At 42.8% G+C, this 19751-nt stretch overlaps 1 protein-coding gene across 7 annotated transcripts in view; it reads left to right on the top strand.

Moving 5' to 3' along the window:
- LOC137658700 (transient receptor potential cation channel subfamily A member 1 homolog) overlaps positions 1-18429 on the top strand; it is a 351715-nt gene extending 333286 nt beyond the window's left edge. For 5 of the 7 annotated variants that reach the window (XM_068393692.1, XM_068393698.1, XM_068393694.1 and 2 more), the window contains one exon: positions 12053-18428. In XM_068393692.1, the coding sequence (XP_068249793.1) occupies positions 12053-12247 (195 nt within the window). In that variant the 3' untranslated portion in view covers positions 12248-18428. Of the gene's footprint in view, positions 1-12052 lie in introns of all 7 variants that reach the window. The other 2 variants (XM_068393691.1, XM_068393693.1) reach the window with 1 other exon arrangement.
- The last annotated feature ends 1322 nt before the right edge of the window (positions 18430-19751 follow it).

The raw sequence follows: 19751 nt of genomic DNA, 5'->3' as shown, positions 1-19751 counted from the left end.
CAGCTTGTCCAGGATCTCATAATACCTCCTCTGGTTGACACCCAAAGAGGACTTTAGTGGACGAGTCTGAAAGTTGCGAAGCAATCTTAGGATCCGTCTCTGGGTCTGGTAACCCCTTGAGAACCCTCATGATGGTCAGAACCTGCCAAAAGGCATGTTCTGACTCGCTCTGAAGCTGGGCTGGTAGCAATATCATCATCATCCACCGCTGAGATCTCAGCTCGTGGTGGGTCGTGGTCATCAACAGGAAGGCTAACTCGGCTCCTGACCACCTCTTTGGATCTACGAGTCCTTGCCGAGGACTTTGGTTCTGTCTTGGAATCCTTAGATTCTCTTTTTGGGGGAAACAGGGTTTCCAATACCAAAGGTCTCAATGTAACGACCTTCTTGGCCTTAAGAGAAATGGGACCATCTACGGGGTCCACGGAGTTCCCTTCATAGGGAATTCCTTATGAGAGCCTCTCTGGTTGGTCGGTGAGGCACTGATAGGTAGAGGTGATGCTGGGTTTACTGGGAAAACCTCTGAACTTGCAGCCCTGACTAGAGTCAGCTTGACCGTCGATAATGGGAACTTGTCAGTAGTTCCTTTCCTCATCTAAGGGGAGAAGCCATCGAGGTCCGTCATCCTGGCTTGGTGGAAACTGAGGAATTCCCCCAGAGAAACCCCAGGGGCTTCCGCAGGGAGCAGAGGGACGAAAGCCTGGGTCATAACTCCCCTGAAGCGATCGAGGTTAAAGGGTCCTTACAATGAGTCTTCATCCCTGACGATGAACACTTTGGCACTGAAGACGATGGTCCCTTCCTAGGTACTGGGAGTTTCAGGATTTTAAACTCCTGAAACTTGCCCTCTTCCTTCTTCCCTGGCGGTCGCACTGTTATGCGCTTGCGGGGAGGAGAATGGGGCGACAATGAACGATCTGCAACAACCTTACCTTTCTTTGCTACTACAACCACCGTTTTTGGTGGCTGTAGCTGACGATCCTCACTTAGGTGAGGATGAACGCTCACCTTCGTTGTCGTATGTTGAACAAGTGACGGCCACTGACGCTCTGGGAAACGTCTGTGAATTTCCAATCACTGATGTGAAGCCTGGTGATGTAGCAATGGATGTTGACTAGGAGAATATCCAAGCATTGCCATGCGATGCTGCAAAATCGCGGTATCGATCACTACGATGGAGGAGAGGATGGGCGGTCGGTCGACAACTCACGAGCAGGCAATTAACACAAATGCTGGACGGGAAGGATGACGTGGGCGATCGCGTTTGGATGGTCTGGAAACGCTCCGGCTTGTTGAGCGGTGAGTGGGCGATCAACGAGAGGTTGAAGGCTTACGTGACACATGTGAATGCTGTGGAGATTGCTGTCGGATAGGAGATCGATGTTCCAGACGCTAACAAACTGCAAGCTGTTCACACATAGCAGGCGATTTCCGAGACAAAGAAGGAAGAGCAGGCGGTTGTCGAACTGCAAGCGATTCTCGCGTAGCCGGCGATTTACGAGAGGTTGAACGACCAGGCAGTTCACGAGTCAGCTGTAGGCGATGGCTAGGCGATTTACGAGCTGACAGAAAGGTGGGCGATTCTTGCACAGGTCGATTAGGAACCTGACAAGCAGAAGCCTGACGCAATGGAGAACGCTGCTGTTGGAAGTTCCAGCGAAGAAATGTGACCCTCGTGAGGAGACATACTGAAGAGGAGATCGTGAACAATCCCTATCAGGCGACGAACGAACAGAAGTTCATTGAGGAGAGGCTGATGGAAGCGAAGGTCAATAACTGGAAGAGGCAGGCTGGGCAGGTTCCTTCCGAAGAGGCAGGTCGGGCAGGTTCCTTCCGATGAGGCAGGCCGGGCAGGTTCCTCTGAAGAGGAAAACTGCGGAGGCGATGAAGTGAAAAGGCGTCTCTCTGCCGAGGGATAGGAAACACTCTGAAGGCGAAGGGAAGGTCAGACACGGCGAGGTCTTCTGCCACATACACGACATTGAACGAATGTACGATTACCATGCTGACCGTCGGCAGGCCTCCAAAGAGAAGTCTCTATGAGTGCCCCTGATCTGGAGAGGGGAACACTTTCAGGAGAGACGTGCTTCGGACTTTGCTCCTCCCCCAAACGATGTTCGTCAGGGGAAGGAGTGCAGACCTTGGCGGTGGAGGATGATGCAAAAGACGAAGCCACAGGAACCACTGGCGGGTCTGTAGAAGAGTTCTCTGACACCACCACGTCGACTAAGATCAAGGGGTCAACGTCTGAAGCTAATGCCCGCTGAAGATCTTAGGAACCGTAACAACGCCTCCTTGGAAGGAGAACTTGGCAATCCCAATGAAGACCACATTTTTAGAAAGTGAGAAAAAGATAAGGCTTCACTTAGAGGGAGAGGCGGGACCGCCTCGCTATAGTAGGCAGCACCATCTCTTGAGGACCGAGGTTGACCAGGTATTAATTGGCCCACGCTACTATTCGTTGGCTCCCTAGAGGAAGCCATCCAAGAATTAGCTTTGGAGGAAGGTTGGGAGGTGGAGGAAGAAGCCTTGGGTTTCTTTTGCTTCATAGCTGCCTTCGAAGGAGAAGAGTCCCACTTAACTTCTTCCACCTACACCAAAACCTTTCCCACTGGGAGGAAGAGCACTCCTGGTACTCATCACCCCTGTTGTCTACATCACAGCGTTGACCTCTGCAGACGGCGCAAAGGCTGCGGGGATCTGTTCCACAGCGGATATGAACTTCCTGCAGGTGCGGCCCTCCGATCCAGTACAGGTATGCATGGCTGTAGAAGAAACAAACTAAGCATACACACATAACACACTGAAAAAGCAAAAAAGAAAAAAAAAAACATTAATGGCAGTCCAAAATGGAGAGGAGGAAGAGGAGTAACAACCATTCTCCATCCGAGCTAAAAGCAAAGTGAAGCTGACTCACAGGTGTGTGAGTGAGGGATGTAGCTAGCTAAACCCCCTACTCCCCGCTAACTAGCAGGATGGGTAGTTAACCCTCGCTAAATTCTAATGGCTTGTCTTTTCAGCTTTACCAAAAGTAATACCCCTATAAATAGCGTTGGTTTGTATTCCAGTTACGGAACAAGTATGTTATTATAGAGTAAGTGTGCATGTATGCCCGATGGTGATAAATCTCGTATATAGCTACTGAGGCCCGATACACTGCCTCGTAGTGAAGGGGTTAATGGGAAAGACATTGGGGACCACACAGCTCCTTCAAGAAAATTTTTTTCCTACATCAAACCTTAATTTTTCAGTCCTACCTAGTTTTATTGGGGCTCTCACAAAATGACAAATTCGTAGATAATTTGTATTTTTCCGAACTCTACAAACCTTAGGTACAGTATTTATTAGGGGTATTACTTTCAGCCCAGCTAAAATGACGAGCCATTAAAGTTTAGCGAGGGTTAACTACTCACACCACTAGATAGCGGGGGGTAGGGGAGGGTAGTTTGCTATCGCTCCCGCTCACACACCTGTGATTTAGCTCACTTTGATTGGAGGTAGGACTTCAAGGAAGATAGGGCTGGCAGGCAAGTTTGTATGAATAGCTAAGGTTTGTATAGTTAGGAAAAATACAAATTATCTACAAATTTGACATTTGTTCCATAACTGGAATACAAACCACGCTATTTATTAGGGGCGACTCACCCATTAGGAAGGGTGGACGTCCCTGCCAATCTGGCTTTTTGGCTTTACCCGGGGCCTCCTTATCTGAGTATGTCAGTACTCAAAAATAAGGAGTCCCTCGGCTCGCTAAACCTTGCTACGCAAGGTCCGCGGCCCACGCAAGCTGTGTGTTGAGGTATATAGAAGTGTGACTGTCCAGGTAAAGTTATTCCGAGTCTTTCCTTTAAAAAAATATTGTAACTAAGACTTTTCCAATATCACCTCGCCAGGGTATGGGGACGCAACAGTATTAGTCTTAATACTAGGTACACAAGGGAGCATGGTTTACCTGTAATGGTTTGAGGTCAGCTGTGCAGAGAACCCAGGATGCTGCTTTCCCCAAGAGAGGGGAGGATGAAGAAAAGAATAAGAGCCAGTCAAACCTTTTCATTCACGCAGACTAAAATCGGGTAACAATGCCCTCAACCTTCTGCTACTTGTCCAATAAGGAGCTTGAGGTCTTGAACCAGCTGTTATGCAGCCACCACAGGACCGATAGAGTATGTATCGAATCTCCTGTGGGTCACGTCTTGCAGGTAGTGGGATGTGAATGTGGTCTGAGGTTTCCACACCCCAGCTTGAAGAACCTGCGTCACTGAGAAGTTTCTCTCGAATGCCAGGGACGTAGCTACGCCCCTGACATCATGAGCTCTCGGGCGACGTGAAGGAGGAGTGTATGGATTCAATGCATGATCTATGACCTTACGAATCCATGCTGAGATGGTGTTCTTGGTGACCCTCCTCTTGGTCCTTCCTGTGCTGACAAATAGCGCAGGCACACGAGGACGGGTTGCGGCTGTTCTCTTAAGGTACAGCCTCAAACTCCTCACCGGGCAGAGTAAGAGATGGTCTGGGTCATCTGGTACAAAACGAAGACTCAAAATCCGGAGGGAATCGAATCGTGGATCCGATATTCCCGGGTTCTGAGTCTTAGCAATAAACTCAGGGACGAAGCTGAACGTTACCTCTCCTCATCCCCTTGAATGGGCAATGTCGTATGAGAGACCATGAAGTTCACCGACTCGTTTGGCCAAAGCCAAAGCTAGCAGGAACACCATCTTCCAAATCAGGTGGCGATCTGTTGCCGGGTGTACTGGTTCATAGGGAGGTCTCTTAAGAGACCTGAGAACTCGAACCACGTTCCATGGGGAGGTCTCACTGTTCATAACTCCTTATGAGTAATGAAAGTTCTAGCGATGAGGAAATGTCTATTCATTTCAATCTAAAGGCAAGGCTTAAGGCTGAGCGATAGCCTTTTACTGCCGAGACTGACAGGCGCATTTCTTCACGCAAATACATGAGGAACTCCGCTATTGCTGGAATAGTGGCATCGAGAGTAGAGATACTTTCCAAGACACCAACCACAGCAGACTTTCCACTTTGTCTGGTAGACTGCTGCTGATGACTTTTGCAGGTATCCAGACATCCTAATCGCAACTTGTTGCGAAAATCCTCTCTCAGAGAAGAGATGCTGGATAGTCTCCATGCGTGAAGTCGTAGTGAAGCTATGGCTTTGTGGAATATGTTGGCATGTGGCTGTTTGAGTAGATTGTGTCGTGTAGGGAGTTCTCTTGGGGGCTCCATTAGGAGTTGCAGAAGGCCCAGAAACCATTCTGCATGATGCCATAGCGGAGCTATGAGGGTCATTGAAATATTGACCAATGTTCTGGCCTTGTTGACCTCCTCATCAGACAGAACGGGGGAAAGGCGAAAACGTCGAAGTGGTCCCACCGTTGTTGGAATGCATCTTCCCAGAGAGCCTTGGGGTCTGGAACTGGGTAAAAATACAATGAGAGCCTGGAGTTCAGGGCCGTTGCGAAGAGGTCCACAGTCGGAGAACCCCACAAAGTCAGGACTTTGTTGGCTACTAGATGATACAAAGACCACTTGGTACTCACTATCTGAGATGCTCTGCTCAAGTTGTCGGCGAGCACATTCCTTTTGCCCGGAATGAAGCGTGCCGATAGTGGTATCAAGTGGATCTTGGCCCATCTCAGTATCTCTACTGCTAGATAGGATAGGTGCTGCGAAAAAGTACCTCCTTGCATGTTGATGTAAGCCACTACTGTGTTGTTGTCGCTCATCACCCCCACTGAGTGACCCGCCAGGAATTGTTGGAACTGTTGAAGGGCCAGAAAGACGGCCGTCATCTCTAGGAGATTTATGTGGAGGTACTCCCCTGACTCTGACCAGAGGCCTGAAGTCGTGTGGTGCAGTACGTGGGTCCTCCACCCTGTTTTTGAGGCGTCTGAGAACAGCATCAAATCTGGGGGAGGACGAGAAGATCCACTCCCTTTCGTAGATTATCGTCTGCCACCCACCACTCGAGGTCCGTCAGTTCCGCTGATACGATCATGGGGATACAGATGTCCGGGGAGTCGCGAGTCTGATTCCACCGGGACTCGAGTCGCCGCTGGAGGGATCTCATCCTGAGGCGACCATTGGGAAGTAGACTGGCCAGTGAAGAAAGGTGACCGCGGAGACGTAACCACGTTTGGTCTGGAAGTTCTTCTTGTCTGAGAAAAGGTCTTGCGACCTTTCTCAGCCTCGTTATCCTGTTTTCTGATGGGAAGGCTTTGTGGAGATTGATGTCTAAAATCATGCCTAGGTATACCAGTCTCTGTGTAGGAAGCAGGGATGACTTCTCGAGATTTACCATGATCCCCAGATCTTGGCAAAGTCTCAGAAGTTTGTCTCGGTTTTGAAGAAGGGTTGACACCGAGTCTGCCAGGATTAGCCAGTCGTCCAGATAGCGGAGGAGACGGATGCCAATCCTGTGTACTCAAGATGACACTAGGGCAAACACTCTGGTGAAAACTTGAGGTTGCTGTGGAAAGACCGAAGCACAGCACCTTGAACTGGTACTTCCTGTTGTCTAGGCTGAATATTAAGTACTTCCTGGAAGATGGACTGGGATCTGGAAGTACTAGTCCTTTAGGTCCAGTGTACACATGAAGTCCTGAGGTCTTACCGCTAGTCTGACCGTGTCTGCCGTCTCCATGCTGAAAGGAGTTTGTTTGACAAACTTGCTCAAGGCTGCGAGGTCGATGACTGGTCTCCAGCCTCCAGACGCCTTTCTTACAAGAAAGAGTCGACTGAAGAAGACTGGGGGACTCATCAAGAACCTATTGCAGAGTGCTCTTCTTCAACAGGGTCTGGATTTCTGCTCGAAGGGCCTGCCCCTTTGCCGATCCCATGGCAAAGGAGTCTATTGACACAGGATTCCTGGTCAGGGGAGGGAGAGATGTTATGAACGGGACGCGATATCCTAGATGAATCACAGAGATTGTCCAGGGATCAGCCCCGAGTTGCTTCCACCTGTCCGAGCAACTTTGTAGGCATCTCCCCACTGGTGGAGAAGCAGGGGGTGCGCCTATCCTAGCATTTGCGGCTTCGGTTTCTCCCTCTAGGATTTTTCCCTCACCTGAAGGACTTCTTGCCTTTCTTGTCCTAAACAGGAAAGGGCTTATTAGACACCACTGTCTTCGCTGCTGTTTTCGTCGTTGTGGTTTTGGTTGGACGGGACTGCTGAGGTGCTGGAGGTTTATAGGGCTTGGACGTCAAAGCCCTATGGAGGAGGGAGTCCTGATGAGACTTCCTCCACCTCTCAGTAGCATGTTCCACATCCTAAGGCTCAAACAGGTGGGCTCCCTCTAGAGAGGAATGTCTGAGCCTAGTTATCTCGACGTTGGAGACCTGATGGTGGAACCTCTTAGACACCGCATTTCGACGTTTCAAGATGGTGTTTACCCACAAGTTCGAAACTTGGTGGGCAAGAAACTCGATCTTGCAAGTGCCTGGGAGAAGGTAGGTCTCCATTGCCTTCCTGGTACGTTTCTTGGAGAAATCCTCAGTTCGTACCAGGATTCCCAAGGTCCCTAACCAGATATCAGCCACGAAGTAGCCTGCATCGCATACTTTGTGACCTTTTCCTGATTAATGACTTCGGCCGCTGAGAAAGAGACCTGCCGGCTGGAGAGAGTCTCAAGAGAGATCCCCTTAGTTAGCTCTTCCAGAGAGTGGTGAAGAGGAAGAGCTGGACTCGGCCCCTCCAGGATCTCAAAGTACCTCCTCTGTTGTACATGAGGAGGTGAGAGGAGCTTGTTGGTAGAGCCGGAACGGTTGGAGGAGGCAAACTCGGAGAGCTGTTGGGCAATCTTAGCCCTGGCACCCTTCAACCCTTGAGACCAGGGCAGGGCTGCACTGGTCTTTGAGGGTTTCTTGGGTACCGAAGACACTGTCTAAGACCGTGTCCTTGCCCTCCCAACTCCCAAGGGGGATGTCTGGATCGGAAAACCCGCTGAGAACCCTAATAAGAATCAAGACTTGCCAGAATGCATGTTCTGACTCTTTTTTGCTCTCCTTCTGAAGTCTGACTTGTAGCAAAGTCTCCATCTTCCATCCCCAAGGGCTCTTCCCGGGATGGGTCACGGACATCCCTCAAGTGGCTGACTGTCTCAGTCTTTGTAGTCCCGGTAGAGGACTTTGGCAGGGTCTTGGAGTCTTTGGATTCCTTCTGAGGAAGGAGGTAAGACTCCAACATCGAAGGCCTGGATGTTGTGTCCCTCCTGATCTCTTACGGTGGGGAACTCTCAGCTTGAAGGGAGGTTTCCTCCGACGGTGAAATGAAGGAGGGCCTTTCCTCACGCGACTGCCTTGGTAAAGGGGAGGTGGGAGAGAATCCCTGGGGAGATACCGGAGGGACTAGCCTTGATGGCCTGATCGGAGTCAGCTTCACCCTCGAGGAAGTGACCGCGTCCGAAACTCCTCTTTTCCTCTTCAATGGGGTAGAGGAAGCCATGGTTCCGTGTCGAGAGTCTAGAGCTATAGGCTGCTCTAACAAGCGGCTATACAGGAGAGGATTGAATGCCTGTGCGACAGCTCTGACTAGGGCACTGAACCAAGGCTGTTAACTGACCGAAGCACTGTCAGACAGGTCCCCTGAAGGGAAAGGGACCGAAGGTTCCCTACGAGGAGTTACTGTAATAGGTGGGTCCGCCTTAGAAGAAGGCCTTTTCGGGATCCTGAACCCCTCTGCCGAAGCCAGTTTCCCTTTTTCCGAAGGGCGCGCTGAAATGCATTTGCGGGGAGGGGAATTAGGCGATGATGAATTGGCCGGGTGTAGATCCTGTGCACGTGCCTGTTGGCACGCGTGCGCAGGAGAATATTGAGTTTTGGCGTGCGCAGGCAAAAGTTGGCACGCAGGTGAGAGCTGGCGCATGGGCGAGCGTTGGCTTGCGCGCAGGAACGAGTGGTGGCATGCAGGCGAGAGCTGGCGCGCACGTGTTTGCACTCGTGCGTAGGCGAGTGCCAGGCGCGGATGTCCTGGTGCGTGCTTGGGTAAGAGACCTGGCGCGCAGGTGAGCGCTGGATCGCGCGTGTTGATTGCACGCGCAAAGGCGTGTGATGGCGCATGCGCGTAGGAGAGCTCTGGCGTGCAGGAAAAGCAGGAGACTATTGGCGCGCAGGTGCTCGCTGACGTGCAGGCAAGTGCTGGCGAGCGGGATCGCGCTGGTGCACAGGAGAGTGTCGATGGGCAGGAGAGCGCTGGCGCACAGGAGAGTGCTAACGCAGGAGAGCGCTGGCGCGCGGGAGAGTGCTGGCGCGCGGGAGAGTGCTGGCGTGCGGGAGAGCGCTAACATGCAGGAGCGTGCTGCTGCGTAGGCACATGTTGCAGCTACCGTCTATGAGGGCGAGCAGGTGAAGGGGCACGCCGAAGCATTATAGAGCACTGACGAGCAGGCTGGTGTTGACGAGCTACTGGTGAGCGCTGATGTCCAGCAGGATGTTAGCGAGCTGAAGGGCGATGGCGCTCAGCTGCGCACTTCGGTAGGGCCTCAAGAGGCTTTACCGGGAACAGGTACGGTGATGGAAGGTCGGCAGGTGTGATAGGTAGTAGGTCAGGAACTGGGATGTGCCCTTTGGAAGGGCGAGCATCCACCGATGGAGATTGCGAACGGTCTGCAGAGAGGTCCAGGACCAAAGTCGGAGGACGTAGCAGGTCCAGTGACAGTCAAAGGTCGAGACCCCGATGACTGCAGCGGAGGCTCCTCTGCAGGCAAAGGCTGCGACGAAGAAGCAGAAGAGCCAAAGAGGCGCCTTTTCACCGATGGTGAATGGAGACCTCTGAGGCAAAGTGGAATGCGAGCTTTCCGATGAAGGCGCCCTCTAGGAGCCGTTGGATCAGCAAGCTGACTGTACGCCGCAGCAGTCCTCCGAAGAGGAGTCTCTATGAGTGAACTTCACCGAGGGAGAGAAACACTCGCAGGAGAGACCAACGTTGGACTTAAGTTTCCCCCTCGAAGGATGATCAGGAACGGGGGAAACTAAGTCAACAGCAACCGCAGAGGAGTCGGATGAGATCATAGGTGACACCTCTGTCACCACAAAGTTGACAAGGGCCAGAGGATCTACCTCTGACGGCGATGATAACTGCTGCACAGTAGCACCCTCGTGGTTGATCTGCAACAATGCGTCCTAGGAGGGCGGACCCGACAGCCCCAAGGACGACCAAACCTGTAATAAAGGAGTTAGCTAGGGGAAGCAATATCATCTCTCGAGGACCGGGGTTGGCCGACATTAAATTGGTTTACGCTACTACTCAACGGTCTCTTGTAAGAGACTGAACGAGTAGGAGCTTCGGAGGAGGGTCGGGAGACGGAAGAAGAGGCCTCGGCTTTTCCTCCCTTCGAAGGAACCTTCGAAAGAGAAATATCCCGCTTAGACTTCTTCCGCCGTTGCCCAAACCTCTCCCGCTGGGAGGAAGACCACTCCCTACTCTCATTACATTTATTATCACTATCACACGGTTGACCTCTGCAGGTGGGATAAAGGGTGTGGGGATCTGTCTCCACCGCCGACATAAATGTTCAACAGGCCAGGTGCGCATGGTTGCAAAAGTCAACTCACAAACACACACTAGAAAAAGAAAAAGCAAAAACAGATTAATGGCTGTTCAAATAAAGGCAAAGGATGAAGAGCGGCAACGTCCGTTCACTATTCGCTAAACTTTAATGGTTCGTCATTTCAGCTACGCCGAAAGTAATACCCGTAATAAATAGCGTGGTTTGTATTCCAGTTACAGAACAACTAAAATTTTGGTTTATTACTATCACTAACAATCTTAAGGCCTATTATTTATGTGTAATTATAAGAAACAATAGGAATGAAGCAGTAAATTTAACAGTAATATTTTAAGGGTGTACACTGGAGAGAAAGCAACATGAAAACTGAGCATACCATACCGAGCATGCCTCCCGATAAAACCTTTGTTTGAGGGGTAGGGGCAACATGTTTACAGTGACAAGTGTCTCAGGGTATAGTTTCAAGAGAAGCTGTGATTACTGCTAGCTGCCTATAATTACAGAGGATTATTTTGGCAGACAGATACTATATATTCCTGAATGGCATTAATAACTGGGACATATACATACTAGACCACAGGATAAGGATGGCCAGTTTTTACCTGCTTGAGCTTTGCCTCCCAGTTAATGCTGTTACCAATTCATATTTGGGTCAACTACCTGGGGCCAGACCAGGCTAAACCTCAGATCTTACTAATGGAAGTCCTGTGATAATTGACAAACTGCTACAAGAATGAGAATTATCTTATGATCAAAAGGCTGAAAGGGTAGCAGATTTGATTCTCATCACATTCAGTAACAGTGAAGCCAGCTCAAGTAGTGTTCTGTAAGTTCAGAGGGTGCATCAGTCATTCCAATTAATTTATCATTGTGAACCCTGACTAAATGATAATGCCTATTTTATTTATAAATATCTCTTAAATTGAGAATCTACCCATTCTAAATTGCCTATTCGATTTCCACAATCCTTTGGAATGATATGAGAGGTGTTTAAAAAAAGTGTGAAAATATAAATACCGTAGTCCACATTTGTTTAGAAACAGGTGCATTCATCTCTGAGGTTTTAATTTACCACATGTATTTGTCAGATGAAAGTACTGTAAATATCATACAGTACTGTTCTGCATAAGCAGTTGAAGTAACTTTTTCACTTCCAATCGGAGAGGCTAACAATTTAATGCCAGTATGTTTTTGTTCAAAAACTGCATCTTAATGAAGGACAATAACGAAAAATTGTCATTGTACAGTAGAATAAAAAATTCTTACATTTTCATCTCCCTACAAATGCTGCTAATTCGAGAATGCTTTCATTCCCTTTCTTCAATTTGACTCGAGCTTGACATTTTTTTAGTTTCTTTTTTCTTAATGCTGCTGCAAACACTAGCAATATGTATATTTATAATTGTAAATATAGCATGAGGGTGGTAGTTTTTTGTGAAAAACAGATGTTTTATAATATCTAATACAGTATTTATATACCTTAGGCTTACATATTTATGTTGGACTAATTCTTCAATATTTTTCAGCTGAACGAGCATGAATCAATGAGGCGAGATCTCACTAAAGTCTTATCTGTTGTGGATGATCTTAAAGCCCAAAACCAGAGGCATCATGCACTTCTCATCGCTCTTATGAACCTGAGTGCCAAAGAAGAAGGGAATGAGCAAGCTCAAAGTAACCCAGATTTATCAAAATATATCTGGTCAATTGAAAAATTGTAATTTATAAAGACTTTTCCAAAGTAAAAGGCTGATATTTTTATACACTTGATTTTGTAATTTCATATTTCAAGACAGTTAGCTGTGCTATTCTGCCTTTTTCAGTAGAAGAATAATCGCATGCAACTCAGGTGTTACATTTAGATTTGAGGAAACCAAAGTTCCGAAAGTCCGGTTGTAATTTAATGTTTTGTTGTCAGATGCACAAAAAACCTCATTTACTACTATTTTGCAATTAATAATGTATTGGTTATCCCATATAGTTTTTAGAAGTTAAAAAGTTTTGTTTCCAAGACATTTAAATATTGAAGTAACTTAACATATTTATCCTTTATAAAATAGTAATAAGAAAAAAACACAAAGTAAAATCTTATAAAATTTATACACTTATGTATTTGATTTTGACCAAAGTTCTAAATGAACTCTTAAATCGTATAATTTCCACAATCTCAGAGGTGGTGTGACTATTACATTAGGTAATCTAGATATCTCAAAAAGGGAAGTAAATTCATGTAAATTGCTCCTGTTTAATATTCTAGTCCAATTCCGGTCTACATGTTTACATTCACAAAGTACACCAGAGATAGGATCACCTTCGGGAATAATCTGCAAAATCTAAAAAGAAATATCTGCAAAATATTGAAATTGTATTGACAAGATCTGATAGTTGAAACATTTTGTTAAGTACCGTACATGTAAATCTCGGTTAATGGCCTTCAAGTGCAATAGCATGGTACATTAATTAATTATAAGTAATCATAACTAATAGTGAACTATTAATCATACGGTAAGGTAATGGTAAGCATGTATTTTAAGGAGAAAAGTACTGGAATTAGTGTGTGTGTAACTTCCCAAGTCTGTATTACAAATAGCAAATGTCTTACATGGGATTTCTCTCAATATTCCATATAAATGCGTATAATAAATGAATTGCTAGATGTTACCATATTTTTTGCATTTTCAAATAATGGAATATAGAGTAATTACATAAAATTTGAACAAGGGATGCCAGAATTATCATGAGGCTGGCATCCAGTATTTCTTCAAGGTGTGTGTTGAAAGTTCAGAGATTTAGACACCGTGTTATTTGCAAAATCCTTAAGAAGTAATTTATGGGAATTCTGGTCCTAGCCACCATCATTCTGAATTACTTAACATGGTAAAAATGAATGAAGAGGAGGTTTTTAGGCATAACTCTCTGAAAAACTAGACATGACACCCTGTCTGAAGAATAAGCAAACTTTTGAGGGTACGTAGTTCTATCAGATAAAACTCTTCAACCTTCTTCCTCTGCTAAAAAAAAACACTTCATCAACTACATATGTTAGTACCTGTACCTTGTTACACTTTGCTGAGAGAATTTTTGTGGGTGTACAAGGTAACAATGTTAATACTGCTCGTCCGTGTCAATGACCTTCGATGTCAGGATGCCAGAGAACTATAGATCAATCAATAATACTGCACAGTAAAACCTCCGAGATTAATCACCCCTCAGAACTCTAACAATTCGGTAATCAAACAAATTTTTGAAACTTTTCACCAAAGAGACAAGAAAAATTTGGAGGTTGAACAGCTTAGCCATGGTGAAAGATGCGTTCAAAACAAAGGCAATTGACCCATTTTAGGAGTAGTTCTCGCCCAGTTCTGTTTTGCAAAACATGCTGTAAACATTTTTGTTAATTTCCATTATTTCAGTGATTTTTGTGTTTATCTATGTACAATGGCTCCTAAAAAGTTTAGCAGAAGGATAATAGTGATAAGCCAAAAAGGAATGTTTTGAGAACAAAAATAGAACAAAGAAACAAGATAACTGAAAAGGCAGAGAAATGTATCTGCGTGATTGACATTTCCAAAGATTATCGTATGTTGAAATCAACAATCTGCACAATTTTGAAATACACTATAATGAAGCAGATAGTGTCTCTTTTCTATCTGAACAAGAAAGTTTAAAAAATTGTTAATTTGAACAAATAAAAAAGTTGGTGGGGGATGGCATTCCAGAGACAATCATATGTGAAAATGCAAATACATTCAGACATTATTATAAATACCCAAAGAAAAAATGGATGCAGATTCTAGTGAAATTTTAGGGGCAGCTGAGGTTGGTTAGATAAATTTAAAAAAAGGAGAAGGGGTATCCATTGTGTTTTAAGGCTTGGGTTGGTTGCCAGTTCACACAGAGGAGCTGCTGAGAAATATGTTGTAAAATTTAAAAGCTTGGTTACATGTAGAACTGCTATATGACAAAACTATGACATAACTAGCTCTTTTGGAAGAGAATGCAAAGGAGGATTTACATCACCCAAAAAGAGAAGGCCTTGCCTCAGCATATGGCTATGAAAGATAGACTAACTGTTGCTGACTGGAAATGCAAGTGGGGACTTGAAAGATGAAGCCTCTGCTTGTTCACTATTCCGAAAACCATCAAGAACGTGATAAAAGGAAAACTTGAAGTGTGAAGTGGAGATATAACAGTAAAGTCAAGTTAACTAGTCTGGTTTCACTTGCAGTGGATACACAGAGTTTGGGCCCAGTGTGAAACAATACTTGCAGTTGTTACTTAAGGCCCACCACAATATAACTCGGCCATTTTCTTTGATAAACAACTGAAAATACTTTATTGTTAATTTTCTTAATAAAATTCAAACAATTGCACTGTGATTTCTGAAACGAACATGTATAACATAACATGATTGTATTACAGCGTCAGCAATGCTATGAACATCTTTAACAAGTATGATGGGGAATGACTTTCAAACCACACAAGGTGAACAAGATCTGGGCTCTTGTGTCATTCAAATACCATTTTTCAATTTTGATTCATCATTCAAACAAGAAAAGATAGGACATTTTATAATCTACAATTTGTATTTACCTTTTGAAGAAAACAAAACCGGAAAACTTCCTATGAAAAATGACAGCCACTGAAGTGACTCCTATACTGTACTTCGATACAATAATGCATATAAAAAATCTGACACTTTTCCATGTCAAACTTAAAGACTCAAAAAATTTCTTTCCAACAATACTTGAATGAGAGAAGTCCATCAAAATAAAAAAAAAGTTATAGTTTGAAGTAACCCCAAAATAACAGTTTTAATGAGACAGATTTGTACAAGTTAATTATAGTAATAAGGCCAAATTCTGCTTTCACAATCTTTATATGGACAGTAGGTAACTTGTTCTTATGAAATAAAAAATATTTGAAATTGAACAAATTTGCCAACATTTTAGAAAAGTGATAGTCACCTTGGAAACAAGTCATATATTGTGGTGGGTGAAGGTTGGTTTTCATTTATGGAGATAAAATTTCTCGTGCAAAATCTGTTGCTTGTATCAACATTTTCCCTTTCACTACACTAGCATACTGAAAAATCTGTGGTATGAGAATTAAAGGCACTGTGCCAATGATATTTGAAGGTAATTATATTTGCCTTATTAACACTATGATCCTCATATTTCTTTTTAATGAATTATTAGGAGTTATCACTTTGTCATAGAAGATATGGAAAGGCTTCTAGGCATTTGGGTCCATGGCATGAACAAGATGTAGGCCAGTACTAGATCTAACCAGATGATAAGAATAAAAGTATTGTCTTTGTTTTTCAGCATTTCCAAAATCAACAATCAAGCCAAGGACTAGATTGCAAGAAGACATATCTCGGCCATAGCTAGTAAAAGGGTTTCAAAAACCATGTTAGTACTGACTTATCTTCAAAGAATGCAAGTTACTGGAAATCCTGAAACAATTCTTGTGTTTTGTAGAAGCTTCTAAGATTTTAATGGAAATCCTGAAGCAATGCCTAGAATGTTTCCTTAAATATCGTACTTTCTGAAGTAATGGATTCATGGCCGATGTTCTGGGGTTGCTGAATCCCTCAATAGAGATCTAACTAAAATTAGTGATTGGTGCATATTATTGGGCATGAAGTTGAATCCTAAGAAAACTCACAGTAAGATTGTAAGCGGGTCGAGAGAGGCTCCTCACCATCTAGATCTCGGCATTGATATTTCTTTAAATCTGTACGACTTCAAATTTGAGACATGATTCTTAACAGCAAATATACTTTTTAGAAACACAAGAGGTCTGTCTCTTCTTCAACTGCACAAAATATTGACTTACAGAAAAAGTCTTAATATTTTTGGTGATCAATCTCTTCTGAAGTGTTTCAATTCTTTTACTCTACCTTATTTTGAATATTGTTCTGTCTGGTCTTTAGCTGATGAATATCATCTTATTTTGTTGGACAGGAACTTCCGGTCTGTTAAATTTCTTATTCCTGATGTAAATATTAATCTCTGGGACCATCATTCAATTAGTTTGTTATGCATGTTGCATAAGATTTTTCCTAATTATGACAGTCCTTTGCATTCAGATCTTTTCTGACAGTACCATCCTGTTCGTAATACTATGTATTCAGTTAATTCTAATAGTCATATCTTCTCTATCCTAAGGCTCAATACTACACAGTATTTTAGAAATTTTATTCCAGCTGTGACCAAGTTGTGGAATGATCTTCCTAATCAGGTAAATGAATCGGTGGAACTTCAAAAGTTCAAACTTGCAGCAAATGTTTTTATGTTGAACAGACTGACACTTCTCTTTTTATAGTTTATATATGAAAGATCTGTTTTAATGTTGCTAATGTTCATAAAATATCTTACTTTTAATTGTTTATTACTTCTCTTGTAGTTTATTTATTTCCTTATTTACCTTCTTCGCTAGGATATTTTTTTCCTGTTGGAGCCTTTGAGCTTACAGCTTCCTGCTTTTTCAACAAGGGTTGTAGCTTAGCTAGTAATAGTAATAATAATAAATTGGAAGCAACATCTTTTTCTTTTTGCCTTACAGACAACTATATTGTTTTCCAAACCTCTGCCTTTTGACTGTCCTCCTTCCACTGCTTTCTGAACATCCCATCTTCATAACATTTTTATTCAGGACAAGACTCCTCTACACTTATAACTATTTAGGAGAGCTGTTGCTCTTACCTTGTCCAGAGAATCCCAGAACAATTCTTTTCCTGCTCTTGATGACTCAAAATAATTTTGACAACTAGCCTTAATCACACAATATGAGGAGGGGGAAATACTAATGACTTTGTCTATGACTGGTTACTGATTATAATGAGCAGTATTTTTTTGGTTTGCCAAAATCTACATTTATTTTTAAATTTATAGGTTATTTGGTTTGTTTGATTAGGCACAAGCTCATGAGTGAGTGTCCTGCATTTAGATTAGGCTTTATTTTCTACACCTGGATGAATATACAATTGTATTTGGGACCAAGAACATCATTGACATTATCTGATAAGATAGCTGGGTTACAAACGTTTGAAGGTAACACTTATCACACCTAAGAAATAGAATTTGGAAGAAAATATTTCCCATTATTACTCATGGTTATATGGAATCCAAACAATAAGGACTAACAAAGTAGGCTGTATCATAAAAATAACTTGTGAGTATTAGTGAAGGTTAGCAATAAATTTTATATCTTAAAAATAAAAGCACCAAAAGGTAAAGCATAAATAATACATAAGTGCTATGGAGGATTGCACATATAATCCTAAATAAGGGCATCCTGCACTTATATACAGTACTACAATTTAACATACACAAAAATTATATAAATCCTCACCTTATAATGTTCAACGTACAGAAATTCCTTCATTCTGATCAGGATGCTGTTATGATTGGTTTGAGTACTGTTATTGCATTTTCAAAAAATACAATTGGTTGTTGATGGGCAACAAAATGACTGTAGGAATATATCCGGCTTTCGTTTATAATTTATGTGTGGTTTGGCTTCTTTCCCTGTTGAGTGTTTTGATTTAAAACATTCTTTTTCTAAATAGGATTGCAGCTTGGGCTATAAAATTTATAATTAAAATTTATTACTATTACTACTGTACAATGTTATAACTTTTATACAAGTATCATTCTTTAAATCATAAATAGTAATGATAGCGACTATCACATAGCTAAAATTGACTGTTATCGGACTGATTACTACATAGTACTTCGTAAGTGAAGTTTACATATAAATACTGATGTCTATTATATCTGAAGTAAATTATGATATATTCAGAATTCTAATCTGTATGGAATATTACCAAGTTCAAACTATACAGTACTTATTGAAATTTCAATTTATATGTTCAATTTCTGATCAACAGCTAAAAGAAAAGCCTTATATATATATATATATATATATATATATATATATATATATATATATATATATATATATATATATATATATATATATATATATATATATATAACATATATATATATATATATATATATATATATATATGATATTTTAAGGTAAGTACTGTAGTTGATTGAATGGTTTTGTATCATTACCAAAGTTAAAGAATAAAGTTACAGTACTTAAGTGCAGCTGTTTAACATAAAAAGACAAACTTAAGATACTTTGAACTTACATCATGATAAACTAATTACATATATGTATTCTAATATTGTACAGCATGAAGCACAAATTTTACTTTGTCTCAAAACTTTGTGCCAAAAATATTTGTGTAAGCATGACATTTCTTATATTTTAATATATGTATGAAAATGTTTGCGAGACTCATATCTACAATTTGATTCTGTATTTATTGTAGAATAAAGTTTGAGAATTTTTTTTAATATTATATTTCCTTACAGTTTTAGAGACTATATTACTGCTTATACTGTACAAAGACGAACATGAAAATAACAAATTTGGAAAGAATTTGTATTTTTCCTAACATACAAACCTGGAGCTATTTATAATAGCTGAAGGTTTGTATCTGTGTCGGAACAAATAATAAATTTTTAATGTGATTTGTATTTTCATAACTATAAAAACCTGAGTCTTCTAATATTGGGTATAACTTCAGGGAAGCTGGAACTGCAGTTGAATTTTTTATGAGGTACACTAATTATAACTACCTGTGGGTGGTGGCTAAGCCCCGCCTACATGGCAGTCAGTCAGACACTCACTCTTGACTTTAGGCCTCGGACTTGCTAGGTGGCTGAAGTGGGAAATGTAACTAGAACTACTCAGTTTTGTAAAGTTAGGAAAAAACACAGAACATTAAAACTATAACAAATTTGGAGGCAATTTGTATTTTTCCTAACAATAAAAACCTGTAGCTCTTTATAGGGATTATACTTTCAGCTAAGCTGGAAGACTAGCCATAAGACTTTAAAGAAAAGTCCATCCACTAATTAGTAGGGGATGGGGGGTAGCCCACTACCCTATTCACTCACACACTAGTGTTGTCTCTTCACTTTTGATAGCAGGCAGGACTACTCAGGGGACAGGTGATAGCAGGCCAATTTGTATAAATATCTAGAGGTTTGTATTGTTAGGAAAAATGTCAAATTTGGAAGTAATTTGTATTTTTTCTAATACAAACCTGTAGCTATTTATAGGGGATATTACTTTTGGCAAAGCTGAAAGACTTTTAGCGAGGGTTAACCATCCACCCGCTAGTTAGCGGGGACGGGG

Source organism: Palaemon carinicauda, chromosome 19 (genome assembly GCF_036898095.1).
Source record: "Palaemon carinicauda isolate YSFRI2023 chromosome 19, ASM3689809v2, whole genome shotgun sequence".
In the NCBI taxonomy this organism is placed as follows: domain Eukaryota; kingdom Metazoa; phylum Arthropoda; class Malacostraca; order Decapoda; family Palaemonidae; genus Palaemon; species Palaemon carinicauda.
This window is presented reverse-complemented; position numbering and strand designations above follow the sequence as displayed.